Source organism: Thamnophis elegans, chromosome 1, assembly GCF_009769535.1.
Source record: "Thamnophis elegans isolate rThaEle1 chromosome 1, rThaEle1.pri, whole genome shotgun sequence".
NCBI lineage: Eukaryota > Metazoa > Chordata > Lepidosauria > Squamata > Colubridae > Thamnophis > Thamnophis elegans.
The window spans coordinates 10,614,623-10,627,911 of record NC_045541.1 but is presented as its reverse complement, the minus strand read 5'-3'; the positions used below and the strand labels follow the sequence as shown (position 1 = coordinate 10,627,911).

The 13,289-nt window shown below is 42.4% G+C and overlaps 1 protein-coding gene and 1 long non-coding RNA gene across 6 annotated transcripts in view; one reads left to right on the top strand and one right to left on the bottom strand.

Moving 5' to 3' along the window:
• Positions 1-1,525: 1,525 nt before the first annotated feature.
• On the bottom strand, positions 1,526-9,092 carry LOC116508166. The gene is made up of 3 exons (XR_004255290.1): positions 9,030-9,092; positions 3,796-3,999; positions 1,526-1,987 (listed from the first exon to the last, which is right to left on the bottom strand). It is a non-coding gene; the product is annotated as an uncharacterized LOC116508166 (long non-coding RNA).
• The window catches only part of CCDC150 (coiled-coil domain containing 150), a 44,062-nt gene continuing 39,860 nt past the window's right edge, over positions 9,088-13,289 (top strand). For 3 of the 5 annotated variants that reach the window (XM_032216648.1, XM_032216658.1, XM_032216621.1), the window contains exons 1-4: positions 9,139-9,228; positions 9,411-9,547; positions 11,784-11,954; positions 12,317-12,537. In XM_032216648.1, the coding sequence (XP_032072539.1) occupies positions 11,809-11,954; positions 12,317-12,537 (367 nt within the window). In that variant the 5' untranslated portion in view covers positions 9,139-9,228; positions 9,411-9,547; positions 11,784-11,808. Of the gene's footprint in view, positions 9,229-9,410; positions 9,548-11,783; positions 11,955-12,316; positions 12,538-13,289 lie in introns of all 5 variants that reach the window. The other 2 variants (XM_032216632.1, XM_032216641.1) reach the window with 2 other exon arrangements.

Below are 13,289 nucleotides of genomic sequence, written 5' to 3'. Positions count from 1 at the left end.
TAAAAGAAAGATTATTAATTAAATGTCATAGAAAAAACAAAGTTCTAGTTATTTATTCAATATTATGGTAATTTTCAGAAGTGATCAATTAATAGCACTTCAACTGTGCAGCCCTGGTGTGCTGTTCCAGACCTCTTCATCTTGTAGGGCACTTCTTTCCTATTAGGCAGGTGTTGATCAATGTAACTCGACATCTATTATGATATCTTTTCATTTAAAAGGGGCTCATTGTATCCCTGTAGCCTGTAAGATTCTCTTAGCCAAGGTTGTTCCTCAACTTCTTTATGCTACTGTTGAAAGAAATCTCCTTCTGGGTTCAGCTCCAAGTGGGGAAAAAGGCACTGGAGACATGGAGGCTGCTTGGAAAGATGGTTTATTGTTGGACAGGGCCACATGGCTTGAGCCCTGAACAGAAAAGGTGATCACATGTTTCAATGTTGGTGGAGAAGAAGAGAAGGGCTGAGGGAGGGGCTTGCTAGGCTTTTTATACCCTGTTTAGTCCCACCTCTCTGTTTCCTGTTCCTGTGTAAGAAATGTATTCTGATTGGTTGTCAGACTCCCATGGTGCCATGCAGGGGGCTACTCTCTAGGCTGTTTTGAATCCAGGTATGGATGAGTTCTCAGATGCCATGTGGAGAGTTGAGTAATATCCCTTCCCCCTGCAGCTGCAGTGGAGAAGTCTTTATTATGTAAAGTGGGCTAGCCTGGCCTTCTCAATGGCCTATTGACAAAGTGGGGGTGAGCAGGAAGCTACAGGCAACTATTCTGTCTTTTAAAGCATGTTTCTTTCTTTTCACATCCAGAGAAATATTCTGCCTTTTCAATATTTCCTAGGATATTTCATTTTCCTGGGAGAGGGCTGGATGATAACTTCCCACACTACTTGCATTTGTCCTCTTAACAAGTTCAATATTCTTTTTTTAAAATATTTTTTTTTATTTTCAAACAGATAAACACACAAAACATATCACATAAAAACCTCTTCAACTGCATACAGTGTGTCAATTGGTTACAAGGTCTTTCTGCGTCCTTTCCATAGTCATCACTTGAGCTTTATCAAAATTCACATATTGTCAATCAAATATCTTTGTATACATTATTATTATTATACTTCATTTGTTTGATTATCACTATTGTTTCTCCATTTTAAGCAAGGTATTCTAAATATGTATCCATTTATATTATAATTTCATTATATCATCTTCAATATATCCAATAATAAAGAATTTTTATATCCTATTCTAAGTCATTCTATTATTTTAGCATTGATAACATTCTCTAATAATTTTCAATACCATGTTTTTTCCATTAGCAAATTGATATGGCCATCTATCTAGCCAAGGTGGCGCAGTGGTTAAATGCAGCACTGCAGGCTACTTCAGCTGACTGCAGTTCAGCAGTTCGGCTGTTCAAATCTCACTGGCTCAAGGTTGACTCAGCCTTCCATCCTTCCGAGGTGGGTAAAATGAGGACCCGGATTGTTGTTGGGGGCAATATGCTGACTCTGTAAACCGCTTAGAGAGGGCTGAAAGCCCTATGAAGCGGTATATAAGTCTAACTGCTATTGCTATTGCTATCTCACAAAAAGTCAATTTACAAGCAAAATAACCATATCACAATATTTTAAAAAAGCAGACATAAATAACTGCAAAAATAATAAATAAAAACAAAAGGAACCCCAAGAGAGTAAGAGGACAAGCATCATTTAGCTTCTTTCAACCATTCTACAGACTCACTAGTCTTGATGGAAGATTTACATTTCCAAGGCTTTCCAGAAGTCTGAAAGAAATGGGGCTAACCTCACCTCAGGGGAAATGATGTTCCAGAGGGCGCAGGCTACATCAGAAAAGATGCCTCTCCTGGATCCAGCCAGATGGAACTCCAGATGGGATTTGGAGCATACCTCTTCTGCTGGACTTGGTGGAATGGGCAGATATAACCAGGAAGAGACAGTCCTTCAAACAACTTGATCCCATGCCATGTAAGGCTATAAAAGTCAAAATTAGCATTTTGAATTGCACCTGGAAGCCAAGTAGCAATCAATGCAGCTCATAAAACAGAGGTGTAAAATATGCCATCCTAGAGGCAGACGTAACTATCCATAAAGTTGCACTCTGCACCAGCTGAAGCTTCCAGATGCTCTTCAAGGGCAGCCCCATGTAGAGCATGTAGCAGTAATTCATTCTAGAAGTGACCAGGACATGAGTGACACTGAGGCTCTACTCATTTACATTTAGCACAACCTCAGGGCATGAGTGACAATAAGTAGAGCTACATTAAGTAAAGCCTTATAGTACTTTTAAAATCTTAAGGAACAGAGATACTGTAATTCCTCATAGTCAAGATATTAAAATCTGGCACACTTGGAAAAGACGCCACCTAATGTTGGCAAAAGAAAAAACCTTTGAGATTAAAATAATCAGGCAAGTGCAAAGATTACAGAATTCCAACAAAACAAGTGGAAAAGGGGAAAAAAATAACAACACAAACTCATTATATTGACCAGTTATAAATCTGGCATAGTAAGTACAACTTTAACTTGCATTAGGACTTCAGAAACCTTTGATGGAAAGCCATGAAATAGTAATAAGAGGATAACATATTTATCAAAGAGGTATACTTAAAAAAAGGAAAAAAAACCCATAAATATTAGATCAATTACACTTAGAAAGTAAGGTTATTAGTAAAATACAATAACACAGATTCTCCAGAGGTCAATAAGATTAAAATAGTTAGTCTAGAGATCTATACATTTTCAAAACAGCTTCTATATTCCACCAAAAATGAATCTGATAACAAGGACTCTATTAGCAAATAAGCTTAACAAAAGTTTAGTTAATTCAGTCATAAAATCAAAATTCTAAAGGATAACTGATGGCAACATCCATTTTGAATTAGTATTTTTTTCCCCAAAATCTAATTTTATTAGTCTTACATTTTAATTAAAACACATCCTGGTTTTATCCTAGTTTCATCTAATTCTTTGTCTTTCTTGTACCTACATGGACTGATGCTCCTAGCATAGCATTCAAAGATAAACTCAGCTTTTATAGAAAAGTACAACAGAACTGAAGAAAGATAAAAGTTTCCCCTGCCCAGTGGTGTCCGACTCTGGGGGACATGACTGGGGGACACAACTTCTCATTTCTGTTTCCTAGCTGAAGGAGTCAGCATTGTCCAAAAATGCTTGGTCACATGGCTAGCATGACTTTACATTGAGGTGCAAGTAACATTGTTACTTTCCCACCAAAGTGGTGCCTGTTTATCTACTTGCATTTGCCTGCTTTCGAATTACAATTTCTTCCAACTTCAATCAGCACAACTAACGATGAAGCCTACTAACAGTTGTAGCTCAATATCTGGAAATGCAGCAAGCTCTCTGTGCCTAATGCTTACTAATATGTGAACAAACTGTACTTAGAAATACAAACCATCCATCATATATACTTATCCTGACAGACAGTTGTGAATAGCTGCAATCTTTTTATTGCAAGCTGAGTAATATGTGAAAATGGCCCTAATTTTTGATAAAACTAAAGTATTGATCTGTGTGTCTGGGATATAAATTCACTCTCTTTGTCAGGCTTCTGTGAAAAAAGAGAACTTTCACACGAAGACAGGATTGTCACCTTGTCTACAGACATGAGAAAATACAAAGGAAAGATTTGGTAGGGGGAGAGGTTAGTGCTAGAGTGGTCGGTGGATGGTGTAAATTGGGACAAAGTTGTTTGAATCCATTTCCAAGTTCTCCTCTAACAAGTGATGCCATTCAGTTGTCAATTTTGGATAACTAACCCTGCTTGCAATAAAGTGTAGTCTTGGGCTCTCTCGAAATTCCTCGAGGAAACAACTGCAGTGAAGTTCTTGAACCAGAGAGTTTGACTCACTCCCAGATTAACATCACTTCTGGCCAGATTCTCTCCTGGGAAATCAGATTATGCTTGTAGTCATAAATGCTTTGCATTCCTTTAATCCAGTAAACTGGCTGCATGCCTCTTCCTGGAAAGAAAAAATCTGGTCTCCATAATCATACAGAGTAAACAAGCACCCGCAGTAAGTAAGTAAGTAAAGGAGAGAAGAGAAAGGAGAGGAAGGAAGGAAGGAAGGAAGGAGAGAAGAAAGAGAAGAAAGGGGGGAAGGAAGGAGGGAAGCAAGGAGGGAGGGAAGCAAGGAGGGAAGGAAGGAGGGAAGGAAGGAGAGAAGAAAGGAGGGAAGGAAGGAGGGAATGAAGGAGAGAAGGAAGGGGTAAGGAAGGAGGGAAGGAAGGGGAGAAGGGGAGAAGAAAGGAGGGAAGGAAGGAGGGAAGGAGAGAATAAAGGAGGGAGGGAAGGGGGAAGGAGGGAGGGAAGGAAGGAGGGAAGGAAGGAGAGAAGAAAGGAGGGAAGGTAGGAGGGAAGGAAGGAAGAGGAAGTAGGATTGTTGTAAGATAAGATGGGTTTAGGGGATGGTAAGAAAGCAATTTCAAGTAAATTGTCAACTGTAGGGGAGAAAAATTGTTACAAATACATATTATTAATAACAGTTATGAGATCATATAATTGTGAATGTATATATGAGAAATAAAAAAAATAAAAAAAAAGAATATTTAAAAAAGTTTGTTAAAATGTCATGGTATACTTTGGACTATATGTATGTCAAAAAAAAAAAAGTAAAATCTTTATTACGGTCAAAGACCAGCAATACACATTAGTTTTTACACTATATTAAAAAATACTAACATTAAAATATAATTAAAAAGTATTGACATTAAAAGTGGATAATAACATAATGGTCCAAAGATTGTTAGAGGTATGTCCAGATAATTGGTACAAGATGACAACTATACTTCTGTAGCCATTTTTTTTCTTATGGACATTGCAGCCGCACAGAACTTTGCCACTGCATACGTGGTAACCGGGTTAGTGTCCTGGAGGAGAAAGCCTAGATAAAAATGGTCTGCCCTCCCTGGCAATTTCTCTAATATGTGCAGACCTACAAGCTCTGTATAGCTCGTAGTGTAATAGAACATGTGAATTATCTCCCACTTCTCCTTTACCACGTATACAAACGCGTTCGGCTATAGGTGTTCTCTTATACCTGCCCTGGAGGAGTGCTGCAGGAAGAATGTTAAATCTGGCTCTGAAGAAAGCTATTCTTTGTTTTGGGGAGATCAGGTCATTTAGATATCTTGCCGATCAAGCACCTGCAGCTTCTGATACCAAATGGGTGGCTTGCTTAGTGATAGGGTATTATACATTTCTATAGATAATTTTTTTCAACATTAATGTTAGCTTCTGTATACAAAACAAACTGCTGTCCGTTATCTATAATCAGATAAACAGAGGAAAACATAGCTCTTATGCTAAACATTGTTCTTTTTGAAAGTAAGTGCCCTCATATTCCAGAATATTAAAGACAGTCAGGATTCCTGCTTGGGACTTCTATTCACCCATTGAAAACAGCATTTGAACTGCTATCAAAAAGAGGGTAATCAGTTTAAGCCATCCATGCCCTTTAACTCCCAACCTTTCTTTTATTTCTGTTCATCCCAACCACAATATTTACTGTGTGTCTTGAATCACAAAGATGTATCTTGAATGAACAGAAATCCTCAGACAGATTGTAGCAGAGAGATTATTGGATTATAAAAAGACCAAACTAGAACAAAATGGCTGGACCCATTCACGGAAGTCATGAAGATCAATGCCTATTAGCCTTGATGGCAATATGACTATCTGTGAAGACCATCTTCTCAAAGATTATTGGGCTTCCTTGTGCATTTGGTTGGCCGCTTAACGTACTATAACTAAACTGTATACTTATATTGAAAACAGCACATACATTTATTGCTCCTTCTCATCTTCTTAAGCCCTCAAATCTACCTGTATTTTTAACACCAGTTTTGTGACTCTAAAATTATGTCCCACCAAGGAAACAAATGGCAATAAAAAACATTTAAGGTTCAAGGTTCAAGGTTCAAGGTTCATTTTATTTATATGCCGCCCTATTCCCGGTGGGACTCAGGGTGGCGCACAAACCCAAGGAGGGGAAGGGAAACACAAAAACTACAACAAAAAAATACAGGGCATTTAAAACAACCAACAGCCACACGATTCGAGAGGGGAAGGGAACTCATCGACCCCAGGCCTGCCGACACAGCCAGGTTTTAACGGCTTTTCGGAAGGCCTGGAGAGAGGTGAGGGTCCGAATCTCTGCGGGGAGCTCATTCCAAAGGGCCGGAGCCGCCAAGATTTTTTACCAATCTTGTAAAAAAAATGCCTAAGGAAGTCTCCATGAGCATTTTATTCAGTGGCATTTAATGTTTATAAATATGGACAATGCAACATTTTGCAACTTTGTGTGTAACAAATGTTTTCTTGTCTGGTAAAAGAAAATTAAGCATAATAATATTCATCAGATCAACCTGGGGCATTTAAAATAGGAAACAAGAAATTAGCTTATTCGGCTGTCATTTATTAAACAAACTATGAATTATGGGGCTCAAGAGGGCACTGATCTCTGGTGGATCCTTCTGGTGTTGGGGGTTTGGCATGGATAGCACAGTGTTTTGTTGGTTCTTCCCTCCTTCCTTTCCCCCCAGAGCCAAACCCAATCAGTATTGATAGGAGAGGAGGGGTCCAGCTTTTAGCCTATGCTACGTGGGGTCTTATTTAATAGTTGCATTAAGCTACCGGATGAGTCCCACAACCATCCCCGTCCTTCCAAATGCCAGCAGCACCCAGAATGCTTTTCTCTACTTAGATAGACCTAGATCGTTTTCCTTGCGCCTGCCTAAGTCACCTTTCTCTTTTAAAAAAATTTTTTTTTATTTTAAACACATAAACACATCAACAAAAACAGACACATGACTTAAAACAACATAGGAACAAGAAGTTCCATCATATATCATACAGCAGTTCCGTATCGGTTTCTTTGCAGTTAGTGTTTTCCCTTCTATACCTTTCTATCTTGCATTCATGATCTCCTTATTCGTTATCCATTTTTATGTACAATTCTATATTTATTTATACTTAGCTATTTATAACCAAATATTGTTTACCTACATTGTGCTTTATATTCTTACTGTCATTTATTCTCTTACATACAATTATAGGTATACATTCACATGGTTATTCTTTCTCCTTGCCATTCTTATACTTTTGTTATTCCATTTAAAAGGTTATAATATATAGTTTGAGTTGCTTTGTTCACCATCCCTAGCGCCTGTTGTAACACCACCTTATTTTCCCTTTCTTTTCTCCCTCCCTTCCTTCTCTACTTCCTTCCTTCCTCCTCTCCTTCCCCTTCTTTCTTCCCTTACCTCTCCCCTATCCCTACCCTCTCTCTCTCCCTTCCTGCCCTCTCTCCTTCTCTTTCTCTCCCTTCCACCCTCCTCTCCTTCTCTTTCTTCCCTTGCCTCTCCTCCACTCTTCCCTTCCTACTATCTCTCCTTCTCTTTATCTCCCTTCCACCCTCCTCTCCTTTCCCTTCCTTCTTCCCTCCCTTCCCTACTTCCTTCCTGCTCTCCTTCTCCTTCCTTCTTCCCTTCTCTACTTCCTTCTTGCTCTACTTCTCCTTCCTTCTTCCCTTACCTCTCCCCTACCCCTACCCCTCTCTCTTCCCCTTTCCTGCCCTCTCTCCTTCTCTTTCTCTCCCTTCCACCCACCTCTCCTTACCGCTTTCTTCTTCCCTTACCTCTCCTCCACTCTCCCTCTTCCTTTCCTACTCTCTCTCCTTCTCTTTCTCTCCCTTCCACCCTCCTCTCCTTACCGCTTTCTTCTTCCCTTACCTCTCCTCCACTCTTCCTCTTCCTTTCCTACCCTCTCTCCTTCTCTTTCTCTCCCCTCCACCCACCTCTCCTTACCGCTTTCTTCTTCCCTTACCTCTCCTCCACTCTCCCTCTTCCTTTCCTGCCCTCTCTCCTTCTCTTTCTCTCCCTTCCACCCACCTCTCCTTACCGCTTTCTTCTTCCCTTACCTCTCCTCCACTCTCCCTCTTCCTTTCCTACCCTCTCTCCTTCTCTTTCTCTCCCTTCCACCCACCTCTCCTTACCGCTTTCTTCTTCCCTTACCTCTCCTCCACTCTTCCTTTCCTACCCTCTCTCCTTCTCTTTCTCTCCCTTCCACCCACCTCTCCTTACCTCTTTCTTCTTCCCTTACCTCTCCTCCACTCTCCCTCTTCCTTTCCTACCCTCTCTCCTTCTCTTTCTCTCCCTTCCACCCACCTCTCCTTACCGCTTTCTTCTTCCCTTACCTCTCCTCCACTCTTCCTTTCCTACCCTCTCTCCTTCTCTTTCTCTCCCTTCCACCCACCTCTCCTTACCTCTTTCTTCTTCCCTTACCTCTCCTCCACTCTCCCTCTTCCTTTCCTACCCTCTCTCCTTCTCTTTCTCTCCCTTCCACCCTCCTCTCCTTTCCCTTCCTTCTTCCCTCCCTTCTCTACTTCCTTCCTTCCTCCTCTCCTTCCCCTTCTTTCTTCCCTTAACTCTCCCCTACCCTCTCTCTTCCCCTTTCCTGCCCTCTCTCCTTCTCTTTCTCTCCCTTCCACCCACCTCTCCTTACCGCTTTCTTCTTCCCTTACCTCTCCTCCACTCTTCCTCTTCCTTTCCTGCCCTCTCTCCTTCTCTTTCTCTCCCTTCCACCCTCCTCTCCTTTCCCTTCCTTCTTCCCTCCCTTCTCTCCTTCCTTCCTTCCTCCTCTCCTTCCCCTTCTTTCTTCCCTTAACTCTCCCCTACCCTCTCTCTTCCCCTTTCCTGCCCTCTCTCCTTCTCTTTCTCTCCCTTCCACCCACCTCTCCTTACCTCTTTCTTCTTCCCTTACCTCTCCTCCACTCTCCCTCTTCCTTTCCTACCCTCTCTCCTTCTCTTTCTCTCCCTTCCACCCTCCTCTCCTTTCCCTTCCTTCTTCCCTCCCTTCTCTACTTCCTTCCTTCCTCCTCTCCTTCCCCTTCTTTCTTCCCTTAACTCTCCCCTACCCCTCTCTCTTCCCCTTTCCTGCCCTCTCTCCTTCTCTTTCTCTCCCTTCCACCCTTCCTCTCCTTCTCCACGTCACCTTTCTCACACCACCCTCGAAAGCTGGGCCGGGTAGGGAGGGGGGAAAGAGGAGCGGCGGGACTACGAATCCCACAATGCAGCGGGGCGCGGGGCGCGCGTGCGCGGGGACGGCGCTCTCTCGGGGAGCGGGTGAGTTTGAAGCTGCAAGGCGAGCTCCATGGAAACCAGGCCGCGGGGACACACCAAGGGTCTGCCGGGTGAGCTCCTGCGCTCCCGGGAAGGGGCTGAGGAGGGCGGCTTGCAGGCTCGGGCGGAAGAGCTTGAGGCTGTGAGGGAGAGAGCGAGCAATAAAGATGGACTCCAGGCGCCTTCTGACCCCCTCGGATCCCCCCCCCCTTTAGCCCTGCTAAACTCATCCCCTTTTTTGGTCGATTTTTAGGACTGAAGATCCGGCCTGTCCGCTCTTATCGAGGCCGAAAGAGCTGCCTTTTTTTTTCCAGGGAAGATGACCGGCGCTGAATCCGGAGCCTCCAGCTGCAGGCGGGCTTGATGACTGAGATGCGGAACCCTCCCTGGGTAAATCAAGCTTTGAAGGGCGATAGATCCCTGCACGGTGCACGGACGCTGCTCTAAAATTATAGCCGGTGGCACGGAGGAAGACTTGTCAGGATCCCGTTTAATGTCTAGTATAATGGAAAGAAGGACCAGGGGAGACATGACAGCAGTCTTCCAATATCTCAGGGGTTGCCACAAAGAAGAGGGAGTCAAGCTATTCTTCAAGGCACCTGGGAGTAGAACAAGAAGCAATGGGTGGAAACTAATCAAGGAGAGAAGAGTTCCACCACAAAACCGCGGAGGACAAAATAGCGCTCGACGAAAGTGCGCATTTGACGTCATCACAGCGCGACGAAAACATCGCGCTGTGATCGAAAAATGTTTTAAAAAAGTGAAAACCTTACCCTAACCCCCCCAAACCTAACCCTAAACCTAACCCTTAACCTAATCCTAAATCTAACCCTAAACCTAACCGTTAACATAACGCTAAACCTAATGCTAACCCTTAACCTAACGCTAAACGTAACCCTAACGCTCTAAACCTAACCCTTAACCTAACCCTAACCCTTACCTTTATGTGAATCGGCTTGCTTTAATTTTAATTTTATTTCAATTTTTAATTTTTTTTGTCGCGCTGTGATGACATCACATGCGCATTTTCGTCGAGCGCGATTTTGTCCTCCGCGCTTTTGACGGGTCACGGGAGAGAAGCACCTTAGAAGTTCTCCGAATGTGAGAAAAATGAATCAGGGGAAATGACTTGCCTCCAGAAGTTGTGGGTCAGTGGTGGGTTCCGGATCCCATTGCAACCAGTACGGTTGCAACAGGGCCCAACATCCTCCACATGAACGCTCCATTAAAGAGTTTAGAAGATTGGATTGGATTGGATTTATTACATTTATATGCCGCCCTTTTCCCCCGAAGGGGACTCAGGGCGGCTCACAATTCAATCAGGGAAGGGGGTACAGACAGGGGGATAAAAAAGATGAGACATAACAATACAAAATTTAAAAACACACAACAACCATACCATTCGAGAAGGGGGGCAAAAACTCTTTAGCCCCAGGCCTGTCGGAACAGCCAGGTTTTAAGGGCTTTGCGGAAGGCCTGGAGTGTGGTGAAGGTTCGAATCTCCACGGGGAGCTCGTTCCAGAGGGTCGGAGCAGCCACAGAGAAGGCCCTCCTCCGGGTAGTCGCCAGTCGGCATTGGCCGGCGGATGGAATTCGGAGGAGGCCTAATCTGTGGGATCTGATCGGTCTATTGGAGGTAAGATTGACCTTGCCACGCCTGCAATATTTTCACCAAGTTTCTTCTGTGCAGTAGAATGGGTTATTTTTAATCAGTTTTGGATTTTTACTTTTTTTAAGGGAAAATAAAAAAAAAATCTCAGAATTGACAAATATGTCAGTTTTTAAAACAAGCTGAATTGTGAGCGAATCCCACGGCTTTGATAGGGATTTAATATCAAATGAAATGTACACCAGAGAGTTAAAGTCAAAGCTGGATGGCTCAGTATATCATACAAAAGGGATGAGTCGTCGTGATGTTAGTGATAATATATCTTTGGAAATAATTCTCTGTGTTGTCAGTCTTCTCTTTCTGCTCCAAGACAAGGAAGGCTTATAGTGAAATTATTCACTGCAAACAATAGTAATTTCACAAAAATCCTTAGCTGCCTCTCCTTTTTTCAGAAGTTTTGTTTGGAAAATCTCTATTGGCATTCATTGGCTTATATTACACTTATTGAATTATCCAAGAAAATTAGGAAAACTTATCCTTTTAACTCAGTTTCAAGAAAAGAGATACTCTATTCCCATATTACACAATAAGAGTAGATAGCTTCAGACTCTTGGGACACACGTAACCCCCAGACCTCGCTCTTGAAACTCCTTCTGACTGAAAAAGCTAAAACTTTATAGAAGTTTCTTGCTATTCTGAGTCGGGAAACATAAAAATATAGTGTCCTACAACTGACATTTAAAAGAAAATGTCAGTTGAAAAAAAATTAGAAATCTTAGTACTGTCTAATTTTTCTCACACCTATTTCATTTCCCAGACATGCAAAAAATATTGTGCGGCAGCCGACTATAAAAATTATCTATTTTCACTACTTTTAAAATACGTGAACATTATAGAAACCATTTTATTATTTCTCTCTGCAGTTATCACGTCTTTATATTTTTTTTCAGTGATTAATGAGCTGGTTTGAAGAGCATTCATTACTACTACCTCTAAATGTAATTGTTTTTAAATCAGATACTAGTTGAAAACTGAGATTGGGATGGCAAGACCAGTGATTTCTCCAATGGATGTTCACCCAACGGCTCCCGAAACCTTTGTTGTGCTGGACCAAAGAATGAAAGTAGTTGAAGAGGAGACAAATGAACTGTTGAAAGATCTGCAGAAAATGGGAGTGAACAGACACAGGTATGATTGAAATGGATCTTGCACAATCTTGGACAGGTTTGCTTAGAAGTAAGTTCCACAGTAATTTAGTGAGACTTTTTTTTAGGAAAATTTATTTAAGAACGCTAGTTTAATTCTGAGTTTGCCTTCTTCCGTATCCGTTTCTCTTTCTGAGCTTCATGTTGCTTCTTCCCTTAGTATTTAATTATTAGCAGAGTTTTTCTATTCTAATTTAATCTGGTTGCTGAATTAATATAATTTGGGAAATGAGAAATAGATTTTGTGGCTTTGTTGTGTTCCAGATTGTAGCTAATTATATTAAATATTGATGAGATGCCAGAGACGATTCCAAACAAGTAGGTATTCCTTTGGTCTTTTCCCAGCATGGAACGCTTAGCTGCAAAATACCCTGTGAATTCTGAGGACCACCAATCCATCAGCCCTGTCCAAGTTCGAACAGCATTTGGTGAAGCAAATAACTCACTGTGGAGAACCTGCGAAACTCTGGTGAATCGAGTATGCCGGCTCGAGAGTGTCATCCAGACCATAAAACTGAACATGTTTCGATTACAAACAGAAAAGGAATTGAATCCAAAGCATGCAGGTATTATAGAAAGACAATGGAAAACTGTAGCAATATACATATCTGTTCTAACCCCACCCCGCCCCTTGGCCCACACCAAAGCACTCCGAGCCAAAGATACTTTACAGAATTTATTCACAGACAGGTCCTTGGCAGCAAACCAGCACAGACAGGCCTTGGTAGCAATCCAGCACAGATAAGCCTTGGCAGCAATCTAGCACAGACAAGCCTTGGCAGCAATCCAGCCTGCCAAGCTAACACCACAGTTCTCCAACATTAGTTAATGCGTTGACTTCTGCAAAAGGGGCGTGTGCACAAGCAGTCCTTTTATAGTCTTGAGAGGAGCCTAATTACCACCAGCTGAGTGCAATTATCTCCTGTAACTGCGTAACTGTTCTTTACGCCTATTAGCTCTCCGGTGCCGGGCATCTAGGAACAACTCCCTTGGCTCCTCCCCACTGCTGACGTCCGGATCACACTCCCTTGTCTTCTCCCCACTGGTCCAAGGCTCAGGTGCCTCCTGGTGGCCAACCAGCCTCTCTGCGCCCTGCTCGGAGTTGGAACCCTGTCCAGGGTTCTCCACATCCTCCAAAGCCGACTCATAGGGTCCCTCGCTGTCGGAGTCTGGTGGCAGCTCCAACGGCTCCTGCTGGGCCACAACACATATCTATTGGAGGTAGTCCTCAACCTTAAACCATTCATTTAGTGACTGTTCAAAATTACAATAGCACTGAAAAAAGTGACTTATGACTATATTCACACTTTCGACCATT